Genomic DNA, 15,148 nt, shown 5'->3' on the forward strand with positions numbered 1-15,148 from the left:
GGGCCCTCTGTAGTGTCATACAAGAGGAGGCGGAACCGGAGATAATCCTCTATGATACGCATGAGGTATGCCGGGACGTGAAAGGTGTTCTCCAGAGCATCCAGCATATCGCACCACCTCGCCGAATTAAATGCGTTTCGCACATCGAGAGTGACGAGCAGCACAACCCTTCGAGAGTAGTGGTTAAAATCCTCAGCTCTCATCACGGCTTGCTTCACCTCTTCAACAGCGTCAACCGTAGATCGCCCCATCCTAAATCCATACTGCCGAGGGGACAGGTCCCCCGCAGCGACTACGGCTGAATTCAGTCGGGAACGTATCAACTTCTCGAGGACTTTTCCAGCCGTATCCAACATACACAGAGGTCTGTAAGAGGATGGCAGGTCTGGATCTCCCTTCCCCTTCCCAACAAGCACAAGCCTAGCTGTTTTCCAGCACGAAGGGAAAACTCCTTCGACTAGGCAGGCATTGTACATGCGTAAAAGGATCAAGGGGTTAATAGTCAAAACCTTTTTGAGAACTTCGCCGGGTACCCCATCGGGTCCAGGAGCCTTATTGTTCTTCAGGGATAGGACGGCCGCCTCCACCTCTCCAAGACTGAAAAGTGGTACGTCATCCACCCTTCCGAAATCCCGCAGTGGGCGCAACGTGTGAGCCGGGAAAAGGGACTCGACTATCCTCTCCATAGTGGCCCCATCCATGACGGAAGGTGGAGAGCGGGTGCCAAGTTTCTTGGTTACCAGTTTGTAACCCAAGCCCCACGGATTGGAATCGATATCGTCCCTTAATGTCTCCCAGCAACTACGTTTACTCCGGTTGATGGCTCGACGAAGAGACCTCCTAGCCACTCTGTAAGCATCCGACTTACGACGTCTGTCTACAGGTTCTCTGGCCCTGGTAGCAAGTCTTCTGTCTGGCTCTCAATGCTGACCGACGCAATTCCGCAATCTCGGCAGTCCACCAGTACACAGGTCGCTTATTGCACCGGGATCTTCCGCGAGGCATAGACTCATCGCAAGCGGAGACGATTAGTCCCATCATGGATGTAACTAACACCTCTGCATGAGCCACACTAGTTGCGGGGGGAACCACCGGTGTTCCTCGTAAGATGGCTTCATTGAATTTTGCCACGTCCAATTTTTTAATATTCCATCGAACGGGCACTTGACGAAACGCGGCTACTTGTCTCTGATGACCATCCAGGACATCAAAAATAATGTACTGGTGGTCACTGCCCGTGTAATCCTCCAGAACTCTCCAGGCTCTGATCCTTGGCAAAAGGGACTCAGATGCAAGGGTTATGTCTGGGATCGTTCCCCGCATCCCAGGGCGCCGGAAAGTTGGCGTGTTTCCCTCGTTGACGACAACGAGTCCGGCTCTGGCAGCAAAGTCCAGAATGTACTTGCCCCGGGAATTGGTGAGGGTCATTCCCCACTCGACAGCCCTAGCATTAAAATCCCCACCCACGACGACGTGTCCTGTGGTATTGCGCACGCTCTCTTCCAGGCGGTCTATCTTCTCACGAAATTCACGGATGGCCTCGTTGGGAGTGAGGTAGACACTAAAGTAAGTGACATCCCGGCACCGAACCCAAACGAAACCTCGGCCCTTCGCGTGACCCCGTACTTGTACTTTCGCTGCATTACGCGCCCAGAATGCAGCAGTACCAAGACTATCAGGGAACCAAAAAGATGGGTCCCTATCACGGTACTGGTACTGTTCGCTGACTAAGAGCGCGTCGACATCGTGTTCTAGGGCAAGCTGACATAGAAGTGCGTCAGCCGACCTGGATCGCTCAAGATTGCACTGAAGGATTCTTATCTTCGTGAAAGGACTTTCGCTTGCTGTAGTGCAGATTTGAATACACTACACTGTCCAGACCCAGCTATATGCTTCAAGTGTTTGTCAGCGAGCCCATTTTCTTTGCAAAGGAAACAGGACTCGACTTGGCAGTCCTTACGGACGTGACCGACCTCCCCGCACCGAAGGCAGTTCTTGCTTCGGTCGGGTCCCTTGCAGTTTCGGGAGGAATGGCCGAAACAGAGGCATTTAAAACACCTCTTCACTTCCACTCTCCGTCTGAGCCTGCAGTTGACCCAGCCGACTCTCAGATGCTGGAGTCCCAGCACTTTCGTGGCATGTGCGTCTGCCATTTCGGCGACCGCCATCCGCTGCTGACTCCTGTTCGGTTTTGTGAGCCACACCTTAAATAAAGCCGTTTGCCCGCCAAGCTCGGGGACAGCTTTCTTCAGGGCCTCAACAACATCAACCTCCGTCGACACACAATCAATGTCTCGAACCTCGACTGATGTCTTTGGTTCAAGAGCACGGACGGTGCCCTGGCCTTCAACAGCTGCCTTCAGTTCGGCAGTAAAGGCTGCTTTGTCTTTCGACTTACCCAGTTCAAGGAGAACGTCCCCGTCCCGGGTTCGTCTAATCGACCGTACAACCGTATCGGTCTGCTCTGGCTTAGCCTTGGCCTTAATTGCACCCAAGACCTCGGCGAAAGATCTCCCCCCTGAGGGCTTGACCAGGATTGCCTCCGTCCTGGGCTTTTTTGGCCGGGACTTTTTCGGAGCAGAGACCGAGCCGGGCCCAGTTTGGGCCACGCCGGTCGGCTGTGCCTTCACTGCCACATTCTTTATAGAGGCGACCTCCGCCCGCCTCAACTGCCTCTTCTCCTTTCGGGAACGACGTTTTTCCCACGCAGCCCCAGGTGTCTCTACGACTGACCCCTTTCGGGAACTTCCCTGAAGGGGGGTCGTAGGTAGCTGTGGTTGTTGGCTCTTTGCAGGAGCTGCAGCTATGTCCGAAAAGGATCTGGGCACAGCAGACAATAGATCAGTCTGAGTTGCCTTGGCCTTTACCGTGGTCCTTTTGGTTTGGACGCCTTCTTCTCTTTTTTGAGGACTGTCCGATGTGGAAGGCCTTTTACGTTTCTTAGAAGGCAGTGTTCTTTCGTCAGACAGAGACACAACCTTCTCGGCAATCTTCTCCATGGCTGCCTTACTCACCACCCGGCAGGCAAAAACGAAGCCAAGGTCATCCTCCAGTTTGGCCATGCCGTTTTTGACCACTTGATTTACGGCTTTCTGGGTCCGGAAGGTGTCCAGCATAGCCTTGATCGTAGCTTCCATGTCTTGGAGCCGGGTTTCAATGTCACTCTCTGCGTCAAGATATTCCTGACGCAGAAGCACCATCTCAGAGCCTTCCGACCTCAGCGGTGCTTTGAATGGCTCCTCCGGCATCCCTACAGCAGAACTGGCAGAGTGGGGGAGAGTTGCTGGCAACACCAGCTCGACACCTACATCTCCGACGCTTTCCGCACCGTTCCCAGCTCCACTTTCCGAAGGAGCTCCTAAATGGGGGAACTCCTTGGTGCATTTGAAGGTGGCAGGTGGGGGAGATGTCCTCACGTTTTTCGGTGGTGGCGACCGCTGCACCTTGGAGCTACGGACAAAAGCGTTCCGCTCCACTTCCAACGTCTTTTCTGGCTCATTTGAGCTCTTAATCAAAAATGTGTTATGAGGGGTTTTATTTAAATCCATCGTGTTTATTCCAGCGCATCGTGCGGCAAGGAGCGGCCCGGAATCAGTCAGGAACGGGTATACCCTCGGGGACAAAGACCCCTACCCCAGTTCCCCGGGGCCTGACCTCCGTTTGCCCAGCACCGGATACCTGACGTGCCGGGGGTCGCCCGTCACAATGCAGAGCCCGACCTCTACATCCATGCCGCACTCCCTGACCAAGGACCGAAGTGGCTGGCTTCTCACGACCCACTAAGAATACCCATCGGCAGTGCAGAGCACACATCAACCCCTGCAACACAACAGGGGCACTCCCAGGGACTCCCAGTGAGTTCGTCGGTCACCCTTTTAGTCGCCTCTTACGACAAGCCCGAGAAGGCTGCGGTGCTATTCTAACCCGGTACCGCACGGGATCAAAAGGATGGAGACCCAGAAAATTAAAAAGAAACAGAACAGGATAGTCTGACCAACACTTCATTCAGAGATGATGCAACTTCCTCAACATCCTTAATTTGTGTATTGGGAATGCCAATACACAAATTAAATTTAAAAACTGGAGCTGTAATAATGTTGCTAAGAAATCTTAACACAAAACGGGGGTTATGTAATGGCACACGATTAATTGTTAAAGAACTCAAGCCCAATTTAATAATTGCTGAGGTTTTAACTGGATCAGCAGCACGTGAAATTGTATTAATTCCAAGGATTGACTTAGCACAGACGGACACAGATTTACCATTTGTTTTAAAAAGACGGCAATTTCCTTTAAAATTAGTGTTTGCTATTACAATAAACATAGCGCAAGGCCAGACATTGGATAAAGTTGGGATATACCTTCCAGCACCAGTATTCAGCCATGGACAATTGTATGTTGCAATATCAAGGGTTAAAAGGTTTGAAGACATAAAAATTAAAATTATCCCTGGCAAAGAACAAGGAAGATTATTAAAACAATCAGATGAAGTCTTTACAAAGAATGTTGTTTACAAAGAAATACTGTAAATAAAATATTTTTGTAAAATTTTATTTGTTTTTCATTATTTTACTCTTTTAGAAAATCAGTTTATTTTCTAAACAATTTCATTCTTAAAAAAATGTTCAGGTACTTACAAGGGCATATATTATGTACTACTTTACTTTCTAGGGACCGTTGTATTTAACTACAACGGGCTCTGTTGCTAGTATTAATAATAAATCGTCTATAAGCCATGGATATCAACTGGTGGATTCAATGATACTGGTCATTAAAACCGGTGAATTACTAAACGATAACGCTCTTCACGAGAGACATGAACCCAATAAACATGATGTTTACAGTGATGTTGATAACACAACGTTTTGTCTCCCATCAGACCTGTACTATACAGTGAAAGTGAATGAGTCAACCTGAGACTTATCTAGAGACTTACGTATGTCTTGATAGGAGAAGTGTCAGTCAGTTTGAGAGAAGCAATGGCGTTGCCCTCCTGTAGTGACCTTCCAGCGGCAATCCACACGTTGCGGATCTTCTCATCCATCTTGCACCAGCGCTGGTACAGCCTCCAAGAGCTCTCCACATCTACAGAAATAGGTACTACTTAGAAAACTACTTAGGCAATTAATCAGCTGGTTATTTAACGAGATCCATTTATTCAAGGACAGCTGGGCACAGTTAGTTAAAAAGATAGCGTCTAAAGTAGTCTAAAATAGTGTGCCTTTGCATTTCACAACGAATGACGTGTACAACTAACAACAACTCTAGTAGAAGTAGAACACTAAAACATTAGGAGGATAGAGGCTTATCACTTGCCGCCATGTTGTCAGATAGAGGGCAATGTTGCCAGATTGGTCACATGGTACAAGCATTGACAGGATGTCTAGTAGTCAGGGAAAAACGGAAAAGTCGGGAATTTATTAAATTTCAAAATGGTCTTGAAAAGTCGGGATTTAGTCTTTATTATAATAGCAAAGTCAGGAATTTTCATGGTTTTGGCGCGATCATCGCAGACGACGATGATGACGTTTCTGTGGCCGCGGGAAATAATTATACTTTTGACGCATCACAGACGACGATGATGACGTTTACGAGACCACGAGAGACGAAGATGACGTTTCCATTACCGCAGGAGTCAATGATGATGTCTACACAGCCATAGGAAATGTTCATAATTTTGCCGCAAACGCGGACTACGATGATGACGTTTCTGTGACTGCGGGAGACGACGATGACGATTACGTGACCGAGGGAGTCGACCATGATGTCTACACAGCTGCTGGATATGTTCATGATTTTGCCGTGATTGCGGATGACGACGATGACATTTCCGAGACCACAGGAGAAGACGTTTCCGTGCGGCGGTAGACGACGATGATGTCTACACGGCCGCGAGAAATGTACATAATTTTGCCGCAATCACGGATGACGACGATGACGTTTCCGAGACTGCAGGAGACGACGATGACGTTTCCCTGACCGAGGGAGATGACGATGATGTCTACTCGGCCGCGGTAAATGTAAATGATCACAGATGACGGTGATGACGTTTCCGTTACTGTGGGAGTCAATGATGATGTATACAAGGCCGCGGGAAATGTTCATAATTTTGCCATTTTTTGTCATGTCTTCTTAATGTAATGTCGGTCCAAGATTAAGACATCAAGTATTCAAGTAATCTTGTTAAAGCGCTATATGTTTATCAAAATATGAAATACTTGCCTGAAACTTTGGCTTGTGCACTCTTCCACAACAAGAAAGCCCAAACTTGAGGTTTTGGTTCCTACAAAATAAAAAACAAATGTCAAATTCTAACTATAATTATTTGTGTATCATGTCACATTATGTACAATTGTAAACATGACAAGAACTTAACAAACCAGCCCTTTTCGATTAAAAGGCTGCTAAATTGACACCAAATTAAGATATAAACTTAGTCAAAATGTTCACTTATGCGCCAATACAAAATACAACACAACAAAAAGTCAAAAAGATATAGCTGACAAGTGTTGCAATCTTATGCATGGAACTACAGTTATTCCTCTATAATCCAACCGGTAAGGGGCCATGAGGGTATCAGATTAGCGAAAATGTCAGATCATAAGGATTTATAAAGAACTTTTTTTACTTATTTTATCAAGATTCAGCTTTAATAGATGAAAATTATTAGAATTAGGAAACACAATAACAGTACACTCAGTACAGTCTGGGGGAGGCTCAGATTTGTGTTGCTGCAGACTTGTTTTGTGACTGCCGATAAAACTACTGGCAGCATGTGAGTGTCGGATTATTGAAGGACAACTGCACTAGCTTTGAGATTTGTAATGCATTCTACCAAACCCAGCCATATTATCGACACCAAAAACATGCAAAAATATCACAAATCATAAAATAAAGTTTTTGGGTAAAAATCCAATGTGTGTATAAATGAAGCTATGAAAAAAAATCACTCGATGACTGCAGATTAAAAATGGCGAATTACAGTTTGTATCTAGTTTATATATAATTTGAAAATTCCAATTAAGTTAATCTGAATTTCATATTTGTTTCCACTACAGTTTATTGCTTCGAGTAATCTTTAAAACCTAAGTTTGTTCAAATACATAGAAAAAGTAAAAAATGCACATCAATCTTATGAAAATTATGACTAAAACCAAACTTACAGCAGGGTTGCCTTTGAAGTTGGACTCGCCCTTACAGTTAGCAGCCAACTTGTGGGCCTGGAAAAGCTCGAGGATATGAAATACAGCATGACACTCTCCGCAGACAAGTACATCGAGGTTGGCCAAATCATCTTGTGCAACTGCAACACAAAACGTATTTGGGTAACATAGGCCATATAAGTCAGCAAGATCCATCATATTTTATGAGATTCTTAACTCTTAAATTATAAATAGCTAGCTACTTACACAATGCAACATATAATTCCTGTTGGAACTTGGCGCTGATATTTTTTCCTAAAAATAGATAGCTTCTACAGGGAGCGGCAAAATAATCTGACAGTATTCTTTGCCACCCTGTCAAGCGAGTCAGTGGTGGAGGGTTTTGGGAATAAGGACGTTCAAAAGCCTAAGTGGGGACATTTTCATTAGCCATGGAGCTGTGGACATCTGAGCACCATGCATTTGTAGTGGAAGTGTTTTTCTTTTTGTTTGTTTTTTTTCTGTGGCAATTCCTTTTCAGTGGCAGTTCCGTTGACGTTTCAATGGTGGTCCAAGGGGAAAAGTCCCAACTCGAAACACCATTTTGCTATTTGTGGATAACTTCAGAGCTACTAGTTAAACATTGAAAAAAAGTCAACAGGTTGTACAAGGTCAGCCCGGACGCCAGAGAACGTCGAGAGAGTGAAAGAAGCTGTGGAAGCTAGTCCTCAGCAGCCTGCACGTAAATAAGCTGCAGCTCTGCACATGTCTTCAAGACTGTACACTATTTACACATTTCGGGTCATATGTTTGGCAGCGGGTCTTTACAGAGCTAGGCCTTAGATACTGACAGCTACACAGGAATTGCCACTTTTAACAATTACATGATGCTCAGCTCTCCACAGCTCCATGGCTACTAAAAATGTCCGCACGTTGGCTTTGTAACACCCCTATTCCCACCACCATCTTCCACTCACACGCTCGACAGCATGGCAAAGAAAACCGTTAGATAATTTTGCCGCTCTCTGTACTACGTAGGGTAAAAGTTGATTTTTAAAGGTTCTTTAATGCCTGATTATTGTTCTATAATTATGTGACAGTATTGTGTGATATGATTATCAAACATAAGAGTATATAGTAGTCATAGATAGTGACGATCAAAAATACTAAGTTTGTTTGTTTTTATGATTTGTATATTGCATTTGTAGTGAAATGTCGAAGTGGGAAACCAAAGTTCCATCTTTAATTCAATAAGCTAAAACTAATAATTCAATGTTCTATTAAAATTGCTCAGAGTAGCCTAAAATCCTTACAATTTTAACAAAATTATTTTATAGTCAGTGAACTCATCTTTTTGGTTAATCCAGATATGAAAGTTATAAGGTAAACTATGAATAGGTGTGAATAAAAAGACCAAAACAAAAAGCAGGTAAGTCTAAGTAGGCCTACAATCCTTCGCTTTAAGTATGGTGTCGTACGTACAGTACCAGTATTGCAATTATGTTTAATATTTTAAATAGCCATATTTTGAAAAAACCGTAGATTGAAATTTTATTGAAATTAAAATTTGGTCCATACTTAAGCAAACAGAGTTAAGACTAACTTCAACCTATCGTTATAGTTTGATGAACACGCTGTAGTAAATTTTTTTCTTGGGAGGACACAGAATTGAGGTGATTTAAAGCCTGAATTAACAAATATATCCAACATTTTGAAATAATTACGATACCAAACTAAGTTTTTAAAACCATTGTAGGAATACAATGGCACTGTCAAGATTTTTTTTAGTATTCAAACTTTAAACTGGTGTTACTTGATAGGTACTTTACTGAACAAAATTAATGAAACACGAACAATACGTACTTAGTTTTTTACCTTTAACCAACTCAGGATTTTTGTAGAGGAATCCAATGTCAGTGACTTCATTTGACACCTTGGTGGCTACTGTTTTCACAGGTTTCTGAAGAATTTTCTTTCCTAAAACTTTAGGTGTTCCTATGATTCCTGCTGCAGAAGTGCCTGGACTTGCAGATTTTCCTGCTAGTGCTACAACAAAATAGGCGAGTCAATCCCACAAAAAATCAGGTAGACTAACAAAAGATTAAAACTAAGTAACAATTTTTAATATGCCAGTTATTTTTACATACAATCATTAGAGTGCTTATAAAATAGCATGTAAAACACAGATTAACTATTTGAATTTCAGCCTAGATTTGTTAAGGAAGTTAAGTTTTTAAATCATTAACACCTACCTACTTAAAACAACCTTAAACCAAAATTGTTTTGAAATACTACTTGCCGAAGGTCTAAAGTTGACCTTTTAATCATATTTGGTAACATTTAGATTTAAAAGATTATTAGGCCTGGCCTAAAAGATTATTAGGCCTGGCCTAAAACATTATTAGGCCTACTGGCCTTCAACATTATTAGGCCTAAAACATAATCTGGAGAAAAGAAGAAAATTAAGATACAAGAGGCATTTCTAAAAAGTATTACAACATAACATTAACACCTATGAAAAATGTTTTAGGTAAATTGCATAATATATGCATTTAAAAAACTCAACCATTCATGTTTCCACTGAATTTCTAGTGAATATAATATACATTTAAGTATAAAGCATTAGGGTTTCATTTTCCAATATATTTATTAGCATTATTGCATTATTTTAATGCAATTGAAAATGTTTTTATTTTTTTATGTTTTCTCTAAAGCTACTTGTTTAGGAGTTATAGAGTGTTACATTTTGAAAAAGGTATTTTTTGTACATTCTACATCCTGTAGCTCCTTAACAATTAAGTTTAAAGAGGAAATACAAAGAATAAATTTGTTTTGAAATTGCATTTACATTCTAAAAAGATCATAAAATGCATTCAAATGATGAATTTTACTTTTTACAAAATGGCCGCCAAAGTGGCGTTTACTTTGAAATGATGAATCTCCCAGTATTTTATAATCTTTTTTGAATGCAGATGCAAATTTTAAGACTAATTTATTCTTTGCATTTCCTCTCTAAATATGAGCTACAGGATGCAGAATGTACGAAAATAGCAGCTTTTTCCAAAAGTTAACATGCTGCAACTCCCAAACGAGTAGCTTTAGAGAAAAAATTTAAGGAATGGAAATATTTTTAAATTGCATTTAAGTTTTATCATCATCATAAAATAATAGAAGTTCCGTAAGAAATTTTTAAGTTATCCGCCATATTGGAAAATGACGACCGTTTTTTGAAAAAGTGGAATTCATATAATTTTGTTGTCATGAGAAAATAGAAGTTCCCTATTTAATATTTTCTGAGATAGCAATGGCGGTACAGTTAAGTTGTTCAACCTGTATAACCCAATTACTGTAATTAATAACTTAATAGTTGAAAAAGTAAAATATGCATATTTGCATCATAAATAATAATTACCAATAAAGTTTTAGATTTATTTTGCTAAAAATCATTGAGAGAAAATTTATAGATGTACAAAAAAGTCAAGACGAAACAACAAGATCGGAATTAACATTTGGCTCATACTTCAGCGAACAGAGTTAAGACTAACTTCAATTCGTGGTTATCCTTTAATGAGCACGCTGTAGTCAAGTTAAGCAATAACGATAAGAGTGGCACTCTTTCAGCGAACAGACTGTAACAACTCTGCCAGACAGTCTTTCGTCGGTGGACATGCTATAGAGGAATCCAAACGGTATTTGCTCCTCTAGCGAACAGCCTGTAGGCTTGTCACACACACTTCAAACTTCAATAGAGAAGCATTACGTAGTGGTTACACAATAATATCAATCGACTTTTAAAATAAATAGCTTATATATATATATGGGGAATTCGCTAAAAAGTATCAGGCGTTACTAACAAGTTTATTGATATGTGTGTACAATTCTGCATAGTTATTATTTTTTGTAACATGAGGAAGCCAGTAACGGTTGGCAACTGCAAAGCTAGTATCGACCTTGCTGCTTGCAACGTCATTGGTCAAATCAGCGCCTTTCTACTTCTACGACCTAAAAATCGAAGCTGTCTTTACGCTCTTGTAGCCATATTAGTTCTTCCAAGAATTATAAAATATTAAATTGACTGCACGGTTTTACATATCAAAAGTGCATGCATTTTATCAAACAAAAAGGTTCATTTTGTCCATCTAGTTATGGACGGATGTACAGTAGGCCTATATTTTATTCGTCAAAATATCGAATTCACCAACTTTATTCGACAGATCCAAAAATATAGTGACAATAAAAATTTGCTTTGGCCGTTTTAAACTTGGTAGCGATTCCATCTATGATCCAATATTTCACAAAAGGATCTAAACGTTCTGTTTGACATTCTGTCTGGACTGGAAATGATGGCTGCAAACCATATATGATGACTATGCCACTAGCCTGATCAACGATTTTAAATGTGTGGAGGGTTTTGTTTTTTTCATTTAGGTCTAAGTAGTTGGTACGTCTTGGGTTAATTATTAGCACTGTCAAATATGAAAAATATTTAAATATCCACTTTCATTTATCACTGTAGCCTTTAGTTATAATACAATAAAAACCTATATAAATCTTTACTGAAAAGTAGGCCTACTGTATAGGCAAAAATATTTGGACCAGTCATGTTTATTGTTTACAAGACTGCAAGAAAGCGTAAGCACAAAACCCTCCTCAACTTGTTCTATATTTTATACTTTTTTAGTGTAACTTAAAAAATAATATAGCACATTGGTAAATGTATAGTAATTTGTATTGACATGGCTAATAAATTGTATTATTGTTAATTTGGCCGAATAAAATGATTTGATTATATTTCTGATTTGTAGGCTACATGAAATTATAGAATTAACCTCTAAAAGCTACACTTAAATTTATACTGTAGGCCTAACAAGTCTGGACTTTTAGATATTTCCCACTCATAAAACTTGTGAATGAAACAAGCTGTGTGTTGTTTATATTTTTAAAATATTCTCTCCCTCCCCCTTTAAAAATAATTATAATAATACAAAATGCAAATAATAATTTATTGTTTTTAGGGCTTATATAAATAATATTAATGCAACCTGCGGGTTATAAGGAAACAAGAATAGAACACTTTAAAAACAAAACTTTATTTACAATTTATCACACACAATATGAAAATATATTTTGATGCTGGATGGTATCCATAAATGTCAACCTGTAAAGAGCATGCTAGTACAAAAAAAAATTATACATAGGCCTACAGTTGATCCAACTCTCACTAAAATCAGGACCAAAGAATACCTAGTATAATGTGGTACTGTAAACCAAGTGGTTGACATGATCTTAAATGGCTATTCAACTACCGGTACCTTACCTGTGTTGGTTCAACTCTTTCTTGATAAGTTGGTTGATATATTGCTGATTCAATTTATTATTAAGGTTGTCAAAAATTATGCCTAAATCAATCAAGACAGATATAGTGTTCTAGACGTTTAATTTTAATAAAATTAAATCATTGAATACATGCATTTATTAAGTAGGTAAGTAAATTTTTTCTTTATAATTATCGTGTGTAAATCGTACAGTTTATAATTTCATTTGATTTTGATTAAAATGATCAAAAATCTGTCAATGAAGCAGTGTTGTATTCTTTGTAAACATCAATCTGACAGTACCAAACTGTTCAAAATGGCGGTTCATTTTGTTGGTGGTAAGGTGGTTATTTGATCAAAAGTTATAAGTTATCATTGAGTGAAAGGGAGAGTAGCTATGTCCACAATTGTGCGATTTTATGTGCTCTTGACACATGCTGCACAGCGCTTGCTTTAGAGCGTGTGACGCATGCGGAGAAGCCTGCTTTCTTCCGAGAAACCCGAGAAGCTTCTGAGTTGTATGTCGCAAAGCAAGCAGAATCCAACTTTGGTTATTCTTGCGTTTCACCATGCTGCTTAGGATTGTTTTGGGTTGTTTTAACTTGTTTATTGCATTGTGTAGTGATGGCGTCAGACAACAAGGAAACTCTTGATCTTATTGAAGACTATAGGAGCATTTTCATTAAGCATTTTGCATTATAAGCTCCAAACTTCTTACTTAGCCTAATATTGAAAAGATTCTTGCGTTTGCACACTTTCGATATTAAACAAGCAACATTAATTTCAGCAACTGCCAAAGCGTCACGACTCATAATCAGACTTATAAATCATAATACTGCACACCAATTAGGCCTATGTCTTTTACACGACTTGGCCATTCTGCGAGGAACACGTTATAGTGAATATGTGTGGACAGTCACACAGCATGCTTCACCTGCTTGCGTTAAGACGCAAATCAAAACGAAAGTTGAAAATAAAAAAATCAAATAGAAACACAAGTGTGGACATAGCGAATGGGATGATCCAAGTGACAGATTGTATTTTTTCTTTTGTTTATAGAAAACCTTTCTAAATTAGTCCAGCAGACTAAGTTTACTTAGTTAAACAAAAATGTCCAATGAATAAAGATTGTGTAATAGCAGAGTAAACCGGTTTCCTTCTTTAGTACAGATGATGAGAATGCATGCAAGCATAATTGCAATAAATGAACAAAAATTATGAACAAACAAGATTGCTACTAGGAGGAATGAATCAAACAATTTTTAAAGAATATGAAATTGAAATAAAATTGCTAAACTTATTAACTTAAAATACAACACGGAAAGACAGAGGATTTATAGACATTCTATTCTCCTCAGAAATTGAACTGGGGGCTAATTTTTTTTTTATCTTCATTGTGACCATTTGAGATACGGTAGTCTAACAAATATTATTTCAACGAGTTAGTTTTTATTTCATACCGTCTTTCTCGATTGGTTTTTAATTGGAATTTTACGCCAATGGTATTTAAAATGTTTTTGAAACGGAATTATTCAAACTTAAACCATCTGATGTTGCTGAGTGGACTCACAATATTTAACCAAATGCAAAACTTAAAATAAACACGAAAAGGTCTTTATACAAGTCCATAGAGGGACACAGTTAACATGATTGAGGACTAAATACAAAATTATCTGTATTTATTAATTTGTATTATCTACGAGTTAATACAATGTGTTGGTAAGGCAAAGTACCAGCTTGGGTAAAATTGGCCATGGCAGTGAGTCAGTGAGAATAGTTCCAGAAGGATTACAATATAAAAATGCAGTTTTTTGAACAAATAGATGTAATGAAGAACAAGGGAATATGTCAGTGCAGTTGTATTATTACAGATCGTTACAAAAATGTACTTGCTACAAGCTTTTTAAGTTGAAAATATCACAGGGTAAAAGAATTAGGATTACACATTTAGTTCATCGTCCAAAATATAACTTAAATTACGGTATACAAGAAATAAAATATTTTTATTCATAATTTGTTGTTTAGTTAAATAATACAATAACTAAAATACCAAAAGTAAATAAATTAAATTAAATTAATTAATGTGGTTTAGTAAATTAGGTTTATTTAAAGGCCTATTTATAGTTACATAAATTGTTATTGGTGTCGGTTTGAATAAATGTAATTTTGTTGAAAACAAACACAAAGAATATAAAAGAAAGCCCAGGTTACCAAAAATAATCTTATATGTATTCTTACCTGCAGCTGAAGGACTGATAGACTTTGTTGGGGATGTCGCTGGCTTAATCAGCGACTCTGGTTTCTTTGGCACTTGTACAGTTGTTGAAGGAGGAACTCCGCCCAATCGCAACAGTCCGGAAGAGGCAGTAAGCTTTGGTAAAGCTCCATCTCTCAAGGCCCACAATACTTTTCCAAATTTGTCCATACCCCTTTTATAAATTAGCCCGGTTCGAAAATGAAGCTCACAAATTTGTAATTCCGGAGTCAATTCTTGTTTTGCCTGTTTAAATACATATTCCCACTTTTTGTACAATATTTTATTTACTGGAGGTTTAAAGAATCTATAGGTGGTTTTTAATCCCGTTTTACCACTTTTACATGTTGGAACGCAGCATCTAGGGGAGTCCTGGAAATTAAAATGGTTGGTATCAGTATAAATTGTATTTACATCATTACTATGATATTTTATCT

The 15,148-nt window shown here is 39.4% G+C and overlaps 1 protein-coding gene across 8 annotated transcripts in view; it reads right to left on the bottom strand.

Moving 5' to 3' along the window:
- LOC129002118 (uncharacterized) overlaps positions 1 to 15,148 on the bottom strand; it is a 54,793-nt gene that overhangs the window by 30,193 nt on the left and 9,452 nt on the right. For 7 of the 8 annotated variants that reach the window (XM_054429697.1, XM_054429691.1, XM_054429696.1 and 4 more), the window contains exons 3-7: positions 14,696 to 15,083; positions 9,006 to 9,188; positions 7,164 to 7,303; positions 6,223 to 6,283; positions 4,937 to 5,085 (exon numbers count right to left, since the gene is read on the bottom strand). In XM_054429697.1, the coding sequence (XP_054285672.1) occupies positions 4,937 to 5,085; positions 6,223 to 6,283; positions 7,164 to 7,303; positions 9,006 to 9,188; positions 14,696 to 15,083 (921 nt within the window). The remainder of the gene's footprint in view (positions 1 to 4,936; positions 5,086 to 6,222; positions 6,284 to 7,163; positions 7,304 to 9,005; positions 9,189 to 14,695; positions 15,084 to 15,148) is intronic. The other variant, XM_054429692.1, reaches the window with a different exon arrangement.

This window comes from Macrosteles quadrilineatus, unplaced genomic scaffold (genome assembly GCF_028750875.1).
Source record: "Macrosteles quadrilineatus isolate MER2022 unplaced genomic scaffold, UCM_ALF_1.0 Scaffold_9__3_contigs__length_116548681, whole genome shotgun sequence".
NCBI classification, from domain to species: Eukaryota; Metazoa; Arthropoda; class Insecta; order Hemiptera; family Cicadellidae; genus Macrosteles; species Macrosteles quadrilineatus.